Source organism: Myxocyprinus asiaticus, chromosome 19 (assembly GCF_019703515.2).
Source record: "Myxocyprinus asiaticus isolate MX2 ecotype Aquarium Trade chromosome 19, UBuf_Myxa_2, whole genome shotgun sequence".
Lineage (NCBI taxonomy): Eukaryota > Metazoa > Chordata > Actinopteri > Cypriniformes > Catostomidae > Myxocyprinus > Myxocyprinus asiaticus.
In genome coordinates this window covers 17,326,745-17,342,178 of record NC_059362.1, presented here as the reverse complement: position 1 = coordinate 17,342,178, position 15,434 = coordinate 17,326,745, and the positions used below count along the sequence as shown (strand labels likewise).

Sequence of the window (15,434 nt, the reverse complement as noted above, 5' to 3'; positions counted from 1 at the left end):
TTCAAGCTCCAATTACTCTGATGGTAGGAATATTCCTTATTATGGTACGGTGGAATGATTATTTCCATTAATTTTTTTAACGCATTATTTTTTTATATAATTAATCTCACAATTAACGTGCAAAATTGACAGCCCTACTAGAAATATATGGACTTCACCTTACTTGCTGAGCCATATTCTCTTCAAACTGTTGTTCTGCCATGACAGTAATTGGCTTCAAAGGGAAAACTTACCATAGAAGCAGAAAGTTCACACTAATGTTCACTATAACGGCCCTTGAGGCAACATTAAAAATGCAACACGTACTTGCGTTGTTATGAAGTGCAGTCTGACACATTTTACAAAACGCAACAATTCACAAAATCGAGCTTGCATATCTAGAAGCATCTTCGTTTCCGTAAAGTATGCTTCTGCCTTGTATCTTACTCTTACTTTTTTCAGCCGTAAATTTGTGGATATGATGAAATGGAAATCTAGTAACTAGTAAGTCCTGAACACAAGACAAATGTTACAAAGATGGTATGTTTAAGAAGCCATAGTTACTGTAAGCAGCAGGTCGTAACTATATTACATTATAATGCCTGTAAGTACCTCTACATCAGTGTTGGGAAAGCTATTCAAAAAAAGTAATCCACTACAGTTTACTAATTATGTCTCTAAAATTGTAATATGATAACTGATTACTTTTTCTATAAAGTAATTGCATTGCTCATTACTTCAAAGTTATCTTCTAGAGCTCCTACAAACCAACAACACTACAAATATGACACCCCATTGAAAACAACATCAAAGTTACAACAAAAATAATACCAATTTAATATATAACAAGTAAATAATATATAAATTCAATATATTTTTCAAAATGTGTGTATCGTTCTTGATGTGCGTGTGTCTGCTCATGTGTCTACAAATGTATTGCTTGTATGTGGATTGTATGTGTACATGTTTATATTTGAGTTTATCTAACAGATATAACCAAAATAAACGGAATGCATTTATAAAGATCCTATTAAAATACTTTGTAACACAGTACTCCCAACACTGCTTGTTAATTATGCACCCTATAAACTGAACCAAATATTGAATTGTGCTATGAGCTTTTATAATGATTACTTTATTAAAAATATTTTCATTATTTTGAGGAAGGATTAGAAATGTATCTTTTGTTTCTATATTAGGTGTAAATTATTTCGTTTAATAATGTAGAATTGAGGAAGTGTGCCTCTCTTCTAATTGTTACATTCACTGTCACTAAGGCCTACAAGTAACCACTTCTGTTTTGTGTGTATGCGTGTGGTATTATTTTAAAATCAGTTGTGTTATATTGATTTATTAATGCTGGATAAGTATATTTTCAGTGATGTTTTGTCAGTTAAACATTGTTTTGTTACTTTTAAACAAGGGTATTACTTTTCCTTTTTGTTACTACCTTAGCATACATACCAATATATGACACTAAAACACTTGTTGTTTTATATTGTGAACTAAAAATTTTGACAAACCAAAAGTCTTTATATGTTGTTGTACTTGTATTTCTCATGTGCTAAATCATTAAAATTCCAGTTTTCTACAAAGAAACGTCATAAGATTGATCAAGCCAATGCAACTTTTGCCTGGGGGAAGGTCACCTGACCGAGGCCTATTACAGGTTTAGTGATGCAGATCTTGTTCCTTACTGGCTCTGAGTCCTGCCACTCACTCCTGCCCTCCCAGTTTTCCTTAACCTCTATGGGGACGAAGCCATAAAGCTCCACACTCCCTGCACTTTTCTCTGTTAACTTTACCCCAGCTTGACCTCCAATCCTTAACCCATGGCAGAGAACAAGCCATACCGCTATGGGCTCATCGTTCTTGGGATGGCGTTAGTGGCGTTGGGTCTGTTCATGATGGATGTAGAAGAGCCACAGGTGTTTGCCACGTTCTGTTCTATAGGAGTCCTATTGATGGGCTTGGGAGTAGTCTGGTCCGTGTGTCAGTGTTACCCCAGGGTAGGCAGAGTGGGCTTTCACTATTGTCTGGTAATATATGGATAACTTATATTGTCTTTAAGTTCATTAGAGTTTCATATCAGAGGATTATTGTGTTTGAAGAGCATTTGATTTAGCCCATTTTAGTATTTATTAACTTAACAAAATTGACTGTACATTGACTGCTTTGAGTTGTACGGAGTGTTTTGAAGAGTTGTCGAAGCACAACATCAGACTTTAGGTTATTAATGCTCAAAGATGGTATGGTGTTTGCATTGTTTTAGATTGTTAAGAGTTGCATTATGTCCTCTAGGTGACTGTTATAATACCAGAAAAGGAAGAGCTCTGTGGGGCTGAAATACAGGACTCATGTGCAGGAAGATCAGATGAAAAAAGGTCAGAATAAAATGTATTTTAAATCTCTCAGTTGTACTTGAAAAGAAACACTGCAATTGTTTTCTGGTGTTAAAAAAGTATACATTTGCTTTTTTAAATGAATGGATTCCACTTTGGTACACTTTGGTGTTCAAATGTTTTAAGCATTAGAGGCACAAACACCATGTTTTTGTTGTGCGAATTATTTAGATAAACTTATTATAAAACAAAACATATTATAAAACATAAAATAAATTTTGCATGAAAAGTAGCTAGTTTTAAATATCACTGATATTTTAATATCACTTTTTTCAGACCCACCTTAGAGGTTTTGACCTTCTTGACTCTGTCCAACAATTAAAATCATACAATAATTTCATAATTTTGACATAATCTATTGAATTGATATTAAATTAATAGTAGTAAACACTATTTAGTAGTGTCCCACATTTTGTGTGCAAACCTATTACTAAAAATAATAATAATAATAATAATAATAATAATAATCACACAGTTGTGACATAAAAAGTAATAGCATGGTGGGAAGAAAAGTCATTAATCTCATCTAATTTTTTTTTTTACATTTTTGTATAATTGTAGTGGAAAGCGTCATCAAGAATTCATCAAATATTGTCTATTAAAAGTTTGATGTTTATTTAATGTTTATTGCATTCAAATAAAATCGCACAAATCAGGGTTATGAACTTTATTTAGACATATCCCATATTTTTGTAACAGGGTTGCAAAAATGAATAGATACAGTAATAAATGAAAAAAAAAACATAATACAGCTATATAGTTCTTTAACTCTCTTCTTGGAGGAAGAGGGAGCTGGGTAAACAATCCAATGTTTGTTTTTATTTTCACACTTTTCAGCATTAACAACTTGCTTTTCAGCACAACATAAAATGTATAGAGACACAGCCAGCGACGTGCGTCTCTCCCCCCTTTGGCAACTCAGGCCAGGGAGTCATCCGGCCTGTGACTTACACACCCCGTCCCCCCTCCCCCCTCCATTTCAGGAGAGGAAATCTGCCACAGCCATCAGCGCCCCTGGCCTGTGGACCACCTCAAACTTAAAAGGCTGGAGAGCCATATACCTACAGGTGATCCACAGGTTACCATCCTTTATGCGATGGAGCCATTGGATCGGGCGTGGTCCGAACAGAGGGTGAATGCCCTCCAAAAGAGGTAGTACTGGTGGGTAAGGACCGCCCATTTGATGGCCAGGCACTCCTTCTCAATCATGCTGTACTTCGTCTCCCGCACTGAGAGCTTCTGACTGATGTACAACATGGGGCGCTCCATTACCTGGGATAATACAGCCCCCAACCCCGTCTGATGCATCAATCTGCAACAAAAAAGGGAAAGAGAAGTAAGGGGAATGCAAGAGCGGCCCACCGCAAAGTGCAGCTTTCACCTGCTTTAACGCCTGCTGACACGGCTCTGTCCATGGCTGGTGACGGTCAGATAATTAGGCAGAAACCTACGATAATAGCCAGCCAGCCCCAGGAACTGTCTCACCTCCTTTTTGGTCTTAGGTCTCGGGCAGGCTGCAATCGCTGCGGTTTTATCAATTTGGAGCTGCACCTGCCCATGACCCAAGTGGAAGCCCAGATACTGCACTTCCACCAGCCCAATTGCACACTTCTTTGGGTTTGCCATGAGTCCCGCTTGTCTCAACAACCTCAGGACAGCCCTTGGATGCTGCAGGTGCCACTGCCAATCATTACTGTAAATAATGATATTATTCAGATAGGCAGCAGTGTATACAGCATGCGGTCTGAGGATTTGGTCCATGAACCGCTGAAACGTAGCCGGGACCCCGAACAAACTGAACGAAAGTGTCACAAATTGGTGTAATCCGAACAGTGTGGAAAATGCCATCTTTTCACAGGACATGGGATTTAAGTGGATCTGCCACTATCCCTTTGTTAAATTCAGTGTCGAATAAAAGTGAGCCGCACCTAACCGATCGAGCAGTTCATCAATCCGAGGTATTGGGTATGCATCAAATTTAGACACCGCGTTGACCTTTCTATAATCCACACAGAACCGGACTGAGCCATCACTCTTTGGGACTAGAATCACCAGACTGGCTCAGTCACAGTGGGATTCTTCTATTACTCCCATATCTAGCATGTCCTTTAATTCTTCCTGAACCACTTTTTTGTGCTCGGGTAATCGGTAGGGACGACTGCGTACCATTACCCCTGGGGTCGTCTTGATATGGTGCTCTATGAGATTCGTATGACAGGGAAGAGGCGAGAACACATTGGAGAATTCTCCTTGCAACCTGGCAACCTCCGTGACTTGTGAAGGTGAGAGGTGGACTCCGCAAGTGACCGGGTGACTCAGATGGCTCGATCGGTGGCTTTTAAGTTCACCTCCAGTCCGAGCTCCTCCCTCTCCGCAACCACCGTCGCCAGTGTCAAAGGGATCACCTCTCTCCATGGTTTTAGGAGATTGACATGGTAAATCTGATGTGCTCCACCTCTATCTGTTCATTTAACCTCATAATCGATTTCCCAGACACGCCGTGTGACCTCAAAGGGCTCCTGCCACTTGGCGAGTAATTTAGAGCTCGATGTGGGGAGTAATAGAAGGACTTTATCTTCTGGTGTAAATTCATGTAGCCGAGAACCCCTATTATACATTTGGCTTTGACATTCTTGAGCCTGGAACAAATTCTCCTGTGTTAATTGCCCCAGTGTGTGCAGTTTTGCTCTCAGGTCAAGAACGTATTGAATTTTGTTTTTGCTGTTTGAAGGTCCCTCCTCCAAATTTCCCCATAGGATGTCGAGCACGCCGCACGGTCGACACCTGTACAGTAATTCAAATGGGGAGAACCCTGTGGAGGCTTGCGGGACCTCTTGTACTGTAAATAACAGGGGCTCAAGCTAATTGTCCCAATTTTGAGCATCTACCAAGCCATCATTTCGAGCGTCGACCAAGCCATCCATTTGGGGGTGGTCCGAATCGATTGAATCCCCAATAATTCTTACAGTTCGTGTAGTGTACCTGACATAAACGTCGTGCCCTGATCAGTGAGGATTTCTTTCAGATTATTCTGAAGAGTGCCTCCACAACACTTCGTGCTGAAATGTTGCGCAGAGGCACTGCTTCCGGATATCGCGTTTAGTAGTCCACCAGAACCAACATAAAGTGATGCCCGCGTGCCGTCCGCTCTAATGGCCCGATGAGGTCCATGCAAATTCTTTTGAAGGGGACCTCGATCAATTGAAGGGGGTGCAATGGCGTTCTTGGGGTGGCTTCCGATGGCTCTTCTGTATTAACAATTGGGTTGTATCCTCCCTTGTCTGAGTGTCCTGCGTCACTCGATACAACCGATCATTAATAATCAAAAAATATGGATATGTGAGTGCAACGTTTGGCTGGAGGCGTTGACCAATCAATCATTTTCACTTGGTCAAAAGCGTGCCTAAGGGTCTCATCTCATGTCTGCTCCAGAGGGAAATCCCCTGCAGGGAATCCTCTAATGGCGGGCCCCTCCCATGTGTCATACTGACGTGGAGCTGACGTAGACTGCCCCAGCTCGCCTCGCCAGCCAGCGAATCCCACACACCGATACACTTTGTTACAGGACCCATCCACACAAATTCCCCTCAATAAAGTTGTAAATTCTGACCAATTTGTATCCAAAATTAGTGGATGGGTGAGGCGGGAAGTAACTGTTGCCTATATTCTATGCTTTTGCCCTTTGAATTGAATAGTGATGGGCACTAAGGGGTAATCGTGACTATCCCCATGCACACACCTTACCTTCACCTGCCGGCTTGTATCCAAAGCCTCGGATTGAGCCAAACTTTGGTGAATGGAGGTTTTATTACAACTTGAATCCACCAAGGCTTGATATGTACCCCCTTAATATCCGGTATGCTCCTGCTCGATCGGGGGCAGCCAGTGGCACGTCGGGGACCCGGACCAATGTCTCCACCTCTATCGTGGGACAACAGTCCTGGAAATGCCCAGGTTTCCCGCAGCTCCAGCAGACCAGCCCAGACTTCACGCCCACACCTGCAGCAGCGGATTTACCAGTGGGAGAAAGCGGAAAGGGTTAGGGGAAACCAGTGGGATGAATGGCCTATGGGACCAGGAAACGGGGAACTCCTACCGCAAACCCGGTTCCCAGAGAACAGGATGAGGGGAGGGGGAGGGAAGAGAGAGACAGAGAAAGAGAGAGAGGCTCGTCGGCCCCCGAATACGCCGCCATATGGTCCTCAGCCAGCTGGACCGCACCATCCAGTGACGCCGGTCGGTGGCACTGGACCCACTCCGCTGTCCCTTTTGGTAGCCAGGCGATTAACTGCTCCAGTAGCACCAGATCAAGTATCTCCTTGGCATCGCGATCTTCAGTCAGCATCCACTTTCGGCAGGCATCACGAAGTGACCAGAAGCCCTGGCAATGCTGCTCCGGGCTACAGCCAAACTGCTGCAAGATGGCTCTTTTCAGATCCCCGTACACCAGGAGGTTGTTGACTGGAAGTTGATGGGCAGCGAGTTGGGCTTTCCCAGTCAGCAGCGGCAGTAAGTGGACCACCCACTGAGAGTTCGGCCACTTCCACGCCTCGGCTGTCTGCTCGAACAGTTCGATTTAAGCTCTGGGTTATCTTGCTGTCCTATCTTAGTGAGCGTGGCCGTAGTCATGGCTGTTGTCAGGGGGGAAGATCCCTTCTGGAGTACCAAGCTCCGTAACACCTGCCGGTCCTTTGCTTGAGCCTGGACCAGTACCTGGAATTGATGATTCTGTTCCCTGCATAGCTCAAGCAGAGCCTGATGTTGAGCCTGGTGGATGTCAGCAAGGGTCTTGAAGATTGCGGCCTTCCTCCAAACAATCCCGGGTTTCAGCACCACTGTGACAAGTTCTTTAACTCTCTTCTTGAAGAGGAAGTGGGAGCCGGGTAAACAATCCAACATGAGTTTTTATTTTCACACCTTTTAGCATTAACATAAAATGTATGGAGACACACCAGCGTCATATACAGTATATACAGAATGTATAAACAGAGTATATATACATGTATATACATGTAATGGGATCACGTATTTAAGTATTTAAATTACGGATTTAAAATACAAAATATTAGTAACTGTATTCGACTATAGTTACAATTTAATTGTTGGTGATCAGAATAGTTACATTCAAAAAGTATTTTGATTACTGAAGAGATTACTTTTCATTTTATTGTCATTTGTTTCATTTAATGTTTTGACTAATCAGTTGGAAAACATACAGGTGCATCTCAATAAATTAGAATGTCGTGGAAAAGTTCATTTATTTCAGTAATTCAACTCAAATTGTGAAACTCGTGTATTAAATAAATTCAGTGCACACAGACTGAAGTAGTTTAAGTCTTTGGTTCTTTTAATTGTGATGATTTTGGCTCACATTTAACAAAAACCCACCAATTCACTATCTCAAAAAATTAGAATACATCATAAGACCAATAAAAAAAACATTTTTAGTGAATTGTTGGCCTTCTGGAAAGTATGTTCATTTACTGTACATGTACTCAATACTTGGTAGGGGCTCCTTTTGCTTTAATTACTGCCTCAATTCGGTGTGGCATGGAGGTGATCAGTTTGTGGCACTGCTGAGGTGGTATGGAAGCCCAGGTTTCTTTGACAGTGGCCTTCAGCTCATCTGCATTTTTTGGTCTTGTTTCTCATTTTCCTCTTGACAATACCCCATAGATTCTCTATGGGGTTCAGGTCTGGTGAGTTTGCTGGCCAGTCAAGCACACCAACACCATGGTCATTTAACCAACTTTTGCTGCTTTTGGCAGTGTGGGCAGGTGCCAAATCCTGCTGGAAAATGAAATCAGCATCTTTAAAAAGCTGGTCAGCAGAAGGAAGCATGAAGTGCTCCAAAATTTCTTGGTAAACGGGTGCAGTGACTTTGCTTTTCAAAAAACACAATGGACCAACACCAGCAGATGACATTGCACCCCAAATCATCACAGACTGTGGAAACTTAACACTGGACTTCAAGCAACTTGGGCTATGAGCTTCTCCACCCTTCCTCCAGACTCTAGGACCTTGGTTTCCAAATGAAATACAAAACTTGCTCTCATCTGAAAAGAGGACTTTGGACCACTGGGCAACAGTCCAGTTCTTCTTCTCATTAGCCCAGGTAAGACGCCTCTGACGTTGTCTGTGGTTCAGGAGTGGCTTAACAAGAGGAATATGACAACTGTAGCCAAATTCCTTGACATATCTGTGTGTGGTGGCTCTTGATGCCTTGACCCCAGCCTCAGTCCATTCCTTGTGAAGTTCACCCAAATTCTTGAATCGATTTTGCTTGACAATCCTCATAAAGCTGTGGTTCTCTCGGCTGGTTGTGCATCTTTTTCTTCCACACTTTTTCCTTCCACTCAACTTTTTGTTAACATGCTTGGATACAGCACTCTGTGAACAGCCAGCTTCTTTGGCAATGAATGTTTGTGGCTTACCCTCCTTGTGAAGGGTGTCAATGATTGTCTTCTGGACAACTGTCAGATCAGCAGTCTTCCCCATGATTGTGTAGCCTAGTGAACCAAACTGAGAGACCATTTTGAAGGCTCAGGAAACCTGTGCAGGTGTTTTGAGTTGATTAGCTGATTGGCATGTCACCATATTCTAATTTTTTGAGATAGTGAATTGGTGGGTTTTTGTTAAATGTGAGCCAAAATCATCACAATTAAAAGAACCAAAGACTTAAACTACTTCAGTCTGTGTGCATTGAATTTATTTAATACACGAGTTTCACAATTTGAGTTGAATTACTGAAATAAATGAACTTTTCCACGACATTCTAATTTATTGAGATGCACCTGTATATCCATATAAATGATGCGATTTGAGGAACGTTTGAACAGCAGTGAAACACTTTCTTATGATGCATTATCTTAATACATGTTGTTGTGAGTTAAAAGATAGAATGTCATTGAGGAACTTTCCTTGCATGGGAGCTTAATAGAGTTGCTACATCGTGTTTCTACAGCTAAACAAAAAACTGTTAGAAACGCTTTGACAGATGAAACATAAATCCAGTAAATACATGATTACAAGCCTTGTCAATGTTTTTATGCAGTTAGGATATGATTGTGTTCTTCATAGTAAATCTCTACACACATTTTTCTTTTTTTTAATAAAGGAAAGAAATTGAGCTACTTGGTGTACTGTTCAGCTTCTGTGCTCTATGACAAAGTCTTTTTTTTATTTTTTATTAACAGTTTTTTATTGATTCATATATTAAACACAAAAAAAATCAAAACATATACACACAGAATCAATATTTAACCCCCACTATTACCCCTCCCAATCCCCAACCCCACCCTGGCCCTCAACAACATCACAGTGGGCATAAATGATTATAGACACACACACACACACACACACATCACACATATTAACAATCTTAATTATCTGCCCCATTTCCCCACAAACGAGTCCAGTTTCCCCATTCTTCTAGATGACCCTTCTTCAAAAGCCGCCACCCTCCCCATCTCCTGAAGTGGGGGCTCTCCCTCTGTCCTCCATCCCCTTAAAACTATCTGTCTGGTGACAGTGGTTGTACGTGCATTTATAGTTTAGGCCTTCAGTGCGATTCATGCCATTAAGAAAACACAGTTTCACAATGAATAAGACACCCTATGCCTCTACCAGTTCGCTAGTTTGAATCCCAGGGCGTGCTGAGTGACTCCAGCCAGGTCTCCTAAGCAACCAAATTGGCCTGGTTGCTAGGGAGGGTAGAGTCACATGGGGTAACCTCCTCGTGGTCGCTATAATGTAGTTCGTTCTCGGTGGGGTGCATGGTGAGTTGAGCGCGGATGCCGCGGTGGATGGCGTGAAGCCTCCACACACGCTATGTCTCCGTGGCAACGCGCTCAACAAGCCACGTGATAAGATGCGTGGGTAGATGGTCTCAGGTGTGAAGGCAGCTGGGATTCGTCCTCCGCCACCCGGATTGAGGCGAATCACTCCGTGACCATGAGGACTTAAAAAGCGCACTGGGAATTGGGCATTCCAAATTGGGTGAAAAAGGGGAAAAATCAAACAAACAAAAAAAGACACCCTGTGCCTTTGGGCATCATACATTATGCCGTAGCTAACTAGTAATACCAATTGACATTTTAAAAACACATCCACGCACGAAAGCCAGAACTTGAAACAACACTTAATGCTCAAGCAAGTCTAATTTTAACTGCATCATGACTGTTTGTGAATGAACGTCTCCCGAACAGACATTCAAAAATCATAATTTTTCATATGAATCTACCAAGGAGGTCTATAATACCTGGAAAAATCTATCGAATAGTATTTGTGATTTAAATGTTGCTTGCAATAAATTTTGTTTCGTCAGGGTACAAGGTTATGCTGCGTTCCATTGAAGTTGGATTTGGGATATTCCTACTTGATATCTCCGACCATAAATGCATTCCATTCTCTGATATTCGGAACTGCAACACTCCCGTTAGCTTAGCAGGGGTTTGACTCTAATTAGAGATGTCTCCTAGCAACCCAACTGATAAACAGTATTGCAGCGCAAGCATTTGTGCTTCAGGTGTACGATTATCAAAAGAGATTATAATGTTTTATACACCTGTTTCTGCAGGCGTTTGTTAAACAAGCTTTAATATCATGTAATGTGGAAACGAACTCATTTATCGATATTACTTAATAAAGTGAATGTTTATCACTTCTTTTGTATATCTCCCTGAGTGTCGACATGTTTGTGTGACATCATGCCCCTTCATCTCAGCGAAATCGGAGTTGACCATTTCTGCACGAGCCTACAAGTTGTAATTCTGACTTTAAGATGCATTCCATTGCACTTTTCCTAGTAGGAAGTTGTAAAATCCGACTTTCCAAGTTGAATGGAACGCAGCACTACTTTTCAGAACTGACACTGAATGCTCAAGCAGCCTAATTTACACTTAGAAAACTCCTGATGTTGCTATAACAATGCAAAAAGCACTTACCAATTTACTTGAAGTAAAAATCAGTCCTCCTTTCCTGTTTAATAAATTAAGCAATCACACAGTCATGCAGAATATCTCGTGTTTTTAAATCCATAAGGATCTCTTTCTCAATGGTGATGACAGCCAACTCGTCAGACAGCTTGATCTTACGCTTTTCGCTTTCAAATTACCTACATCACTTAAAGCGTGATTGCGTCACTCAGGGCCAGCTAGAAGGCCTCGACCGGAACATATCCTAAAGACCACACCCACCAAGAACAAATAAATCTGATTGGCTGATGAATCTGACTTTAGTTGCTCTTTCATTTGCACTGTTGAGGGATTCTGTGGAAATTCTGAAGGCCTGAGGGGGTGGAGCTCAATCTCACGCGCTGCTTCGGACATGTGATTTGTGAAACAGTTGTAACACTTTGCTTGTAAGCATCAAGGAATAAATTCAGATTTTTCTCTATTTGTTTGTAGATTAATTAAGAGTGGAAAGCGATTAAAAATAAATAGGCAAAAAGGTGATTGAGAATGAAAGAATAAAAAATATTTATTTATTTGGCATGTTAGGCCAGCAGAGAAGGCTTTGCTGGCCCTGAGAAATCGCCACTGTCTGGCGATCATGACACTGGTTAGGACCAAACTCTTGTATGAAAAAGTCTTAGTGTAATAAAATGGCATGCAATAGGCACATAATCAGTCAATAAAGATGTTAATAACTTCCATACTTGAGACATAAAAACAAATAAGCCACTTTGGGTGGATGTGCATAACTGGTTGTCAGTAAAATTAATAATATCTTAACATCCCTTTATAATAACAATATTTTACCACACCTATTATAAACTATACTGTTTTGCAAGTACAACTGATCTAATCTGGTACTTTGTAACTTGTGGTATTGGTAACACTTTACAATAAAACATTAGTTAACAACATTAGTTAACATAAAGAAACAATGAACAATACTTAACATTAGTTAACACACTTATGAACTAACATGAACTAAAAATGAACAATTGTATTTTTATTAACTAACATTAACAAAGATTAATAAATGTTGTAAAAGTATATCGTTCATTGTTAGTTCATGATACCTAATGCATTAACTATAGCTAACGAATGGAACCTTATTGTAAAGTGTTACTATGACATTTAACACACTGGCTAAACAGCATATTCAAATGTGTAAATGAACAAAAGGCATCTTAAAAAATTTTTTTAAAGAAATAAAATAGACAGACCTACAGTAATCTTCTGTCTAAATATCTCTTATATGCATTAGTCTGACATTTATTTTTCCTGTTACAGTCCAACAAAACCAATAAGAGCTCCCGTGGCTGGCTTTTGTGATGAAAAACTAGAAGTTGTAATATCAGCAGATCCACAACTCTATGAAGAGAACAAACACAATGAGCATGCCATTGTCATCCACACGTCTCAAAGCTCTTCCAGCACACACCTGGCATGCTCCAGCACCCCACTGCCAGATAAAAGAAATGCAGAACCAGACTCTGACAAAGAGATGTACTATGGGAAAGTGGAGGACTCATGTTACTATACAGAGCTGGACAGTGAATAATTCAGTTTGATTATATATGTGTAAATCAACATCCACATTATTTAACATAAAGTAAGATTGGCTAGACACCTTGTCATTTATATTTAAGATAGCTATAACTTCTAACAAAATGTTCATGTGTGAATGTATAAGTTTTCACATTTTGTGTGATCTGTCCCTTTAATTATAAAAATATAAGAAATAATCCTAACAGAGGCATGTTTATGTTACAAGTACTGGCCATGACTTTGTCACAAGCATGTGATAATTGCTCCACTCTCAGGAAAATAAGCTGGAAAGTTTAAACATTAGGTGATAAAATAAATACACTGGTGACCTTGGCTCGTATCACCATGGAGAGGACATTGAGAGAGGAACAATCTGGAATGAGGAGCTCTGAGGATTTATATCTGACTCTGCTGCTTCTTTATAAGAGACTCTTCAAGGAATAGTTCACCCAAAAATGAAAATTCTCTCATCATTTACTCACCCTCATGCCATCCCAGATGTGTATGACTTTCTTTCTTCTGCAGAACACAAAGATTTTTAGAAGAATATCTCTGTTGGTCCTTACAATGCAAGTGAATAATGACTAAAGCGTTGAAGCTCCAAAAAGCATATAAAGGCAGCATAAAAGCAGTCCACACGACTCCAGTAGTTCCATATCTTCAAAAGCGATATGACAGGTGTGGGTTAGAAACAGATCAATATTTAAGTCCTTTTTTTAACCATAAATCTCTGCTTTCACTTTCACCACAAATCTCCACTTTCACTTTTACTACAAATCTCCACTTTTACTTTCTCTTTCACATTTTGAAAGTAGAGCTTTATGGTTAAATTAAATAAATAAATATAAAAAGACGTAAATGTTGATCTGTTTCTCATCCGCACATCATATTGCTTCAGAAGATATGGATTTAACAACTGGAGTCGAATTGATTACTTTTATGCTGCCTTTATGTGCTTTTTGTTCCTTCAAAAGTCTAGACACCATTCACTTGAACTGTAAGGACCCAAAGAGCTGGGATATTCTTCTAAATTCTGTTCTGCAGAAGAAAGAAAGTCATACACATCTGGGATGGCATGCGGGTGAGAAAATTATGAGACAATTTTCATTTTTGGGCGAACTATCTCTTTAAGTCTCCACATATAACAGGCAGTACTGGAAAATTAAATTGAATTGTGTTAACGTGTGATTCTCATTCACAGCTTTGATGCATCAGAGCAACAATGTAGACACAGCCTCCACGTCTTTTTCAAATGAATGCACAAATAAGCAAATACAAGTAAATTATATACTGTCTTTTGTGTGTTTAATTTAATTATGACTCTTTTAGTCGCCTAACAGTACCACTATCTGGCCGACAGATGACGACGTGAAGCCATATTTGGTAAAATGATAAGAGCAGCATCTGAAACACGCAACACTTGCTCAGATGCACCCGGTATATAATTAATTGCGTTGTATCAAGATACAGTATGCAACGCAATTCAGCTTATGTATAAATAAAGCAATTAGAAACACCACTTTGCACACTGATGAAGGCAGATTTCGACAATTATCACTAAAATAGCATAAAATAATAAATACAAAATAAGCCTGTAAGATATAGCCTAAATATAGAGTCGGACAGAGCTAAAAATGTATGAACTACTTCACACTTTAATTTACAATGTTACAAGTCCGTGCAGTTTAAGTAAACTTTCCAAGGAGCAGTTCACACCGAACGCGTCTTTGCGTCCGTCTGCACGTAAACATTCGCTAGACTGACGTATTTGACCGTAGTGCCGCGTCCCGCTGTTTTTTCAGCGTCTCGCGCAAGAGCGCCACGTGTTTTAGTCGCCGTCTCAAGTTAACAAGAGTTAAACGTTTAAAAACGCATGAACGCGTGAAATCACATTTGGCATTCCATATGTCTCAAGTATTTTATAAACAAATAAATCTCCATTGTGATGGGATCAGTCATGTTGAGCCCACTTTGAACATTTTTAATAACAAATCAATGTTTTATAGGAGCCTTTAGCACCTGCAACAGGGGGGCTTTTTACCCCAAATACTAACCTTTTACTTTTTGGACAGTTATAATTTTTTTTTATTATTTTGTTATTTAATCTTCTTAAAACTGAAAATGTCAAATATTGTATGTATTTTGGCTCAAAATAAATGTGCAAATTTCAGGGATTCTCATTATAAATCTGCAACATTTTGAAATTTATTAAATATTAGATCACATTCCCCCCAAATCAACCTTTAGACATTGAATGCAATGATCTCATGTATCAGGAATATTTTGCAGTGTATAGTTACAAACAAGTGTTTAGGAAAGTGCTGGTAGTTTGTGTTGCTATTTAGTGTTTTGGAAAAATAAAATAAAATGTGCATTTTAACCCACGGGGCCTTCAGCCCCCCTTGTACCCTATATAAGATTTTTTTATACAAAACTGAAATATTATTTAATTGATCATTATTATTAGGCTATATTAAATGAATGAGATGGACAGTGAAGGAAAAGCAGCAGAAAAGTAAAAAAAAAAAAAAAAAAACGGGAATTACTTTGCCTT

General features: G+C 39.9%; 1 protein-coding gene across 1 annotated transcript; it reads left to right on the top strand.

The window, feature by feature from the left end:
• Window positions 1-1,811: 1,811 nt before the first annotated feature.
• On the top strand, window positions 1,812-13,354 carry LOC127410415 (barttin-like). Its single transcript, XM_051645671.1, has 3 exons — window positions 1,812-1,988; window positions 2,281-2,363; window positions 12,623-13,354. Exons 1-3 carry the CDS (start codon window positions 1,812-1,814, stop codon window positions 12,891-12,893), a joined length of 531 nt encoding a protein of 176 aa, XP_051501631.1. The 3' UTR covers window positions 12,894-13,354.
• Window positions 13,355-15,434: the final 2,080 nt, after the last annotated feature.

What these genes read in the sequence shown, in the direction of transcription:
- LOC127410415 (XM_051645671.1), top strand. Translation starts at nt 1,812, where the DNA reads ATGGCAGAGAACAAGCCATACCGCTATGGGCTCATCGTTCTTGGGATG. An exon ending in TGTGTCAGTGTTACCCCAGG is followed by an intron (nt 1,989 to 2,280) that starts GTAGGCAGAGTG and finishes TATGTCCTCTAG; the next exon opens with GTGACTGTTATAATACCAGA. An exon ending in GGAAGATCAGATGAAAAAAG is followed by an intron (nt 2,364 to 12,622) that starts GTCAGAATAAAA and finishes TTCCTGTTACAG; the next exon opens with TCCAACAAAACCAATAAGAG.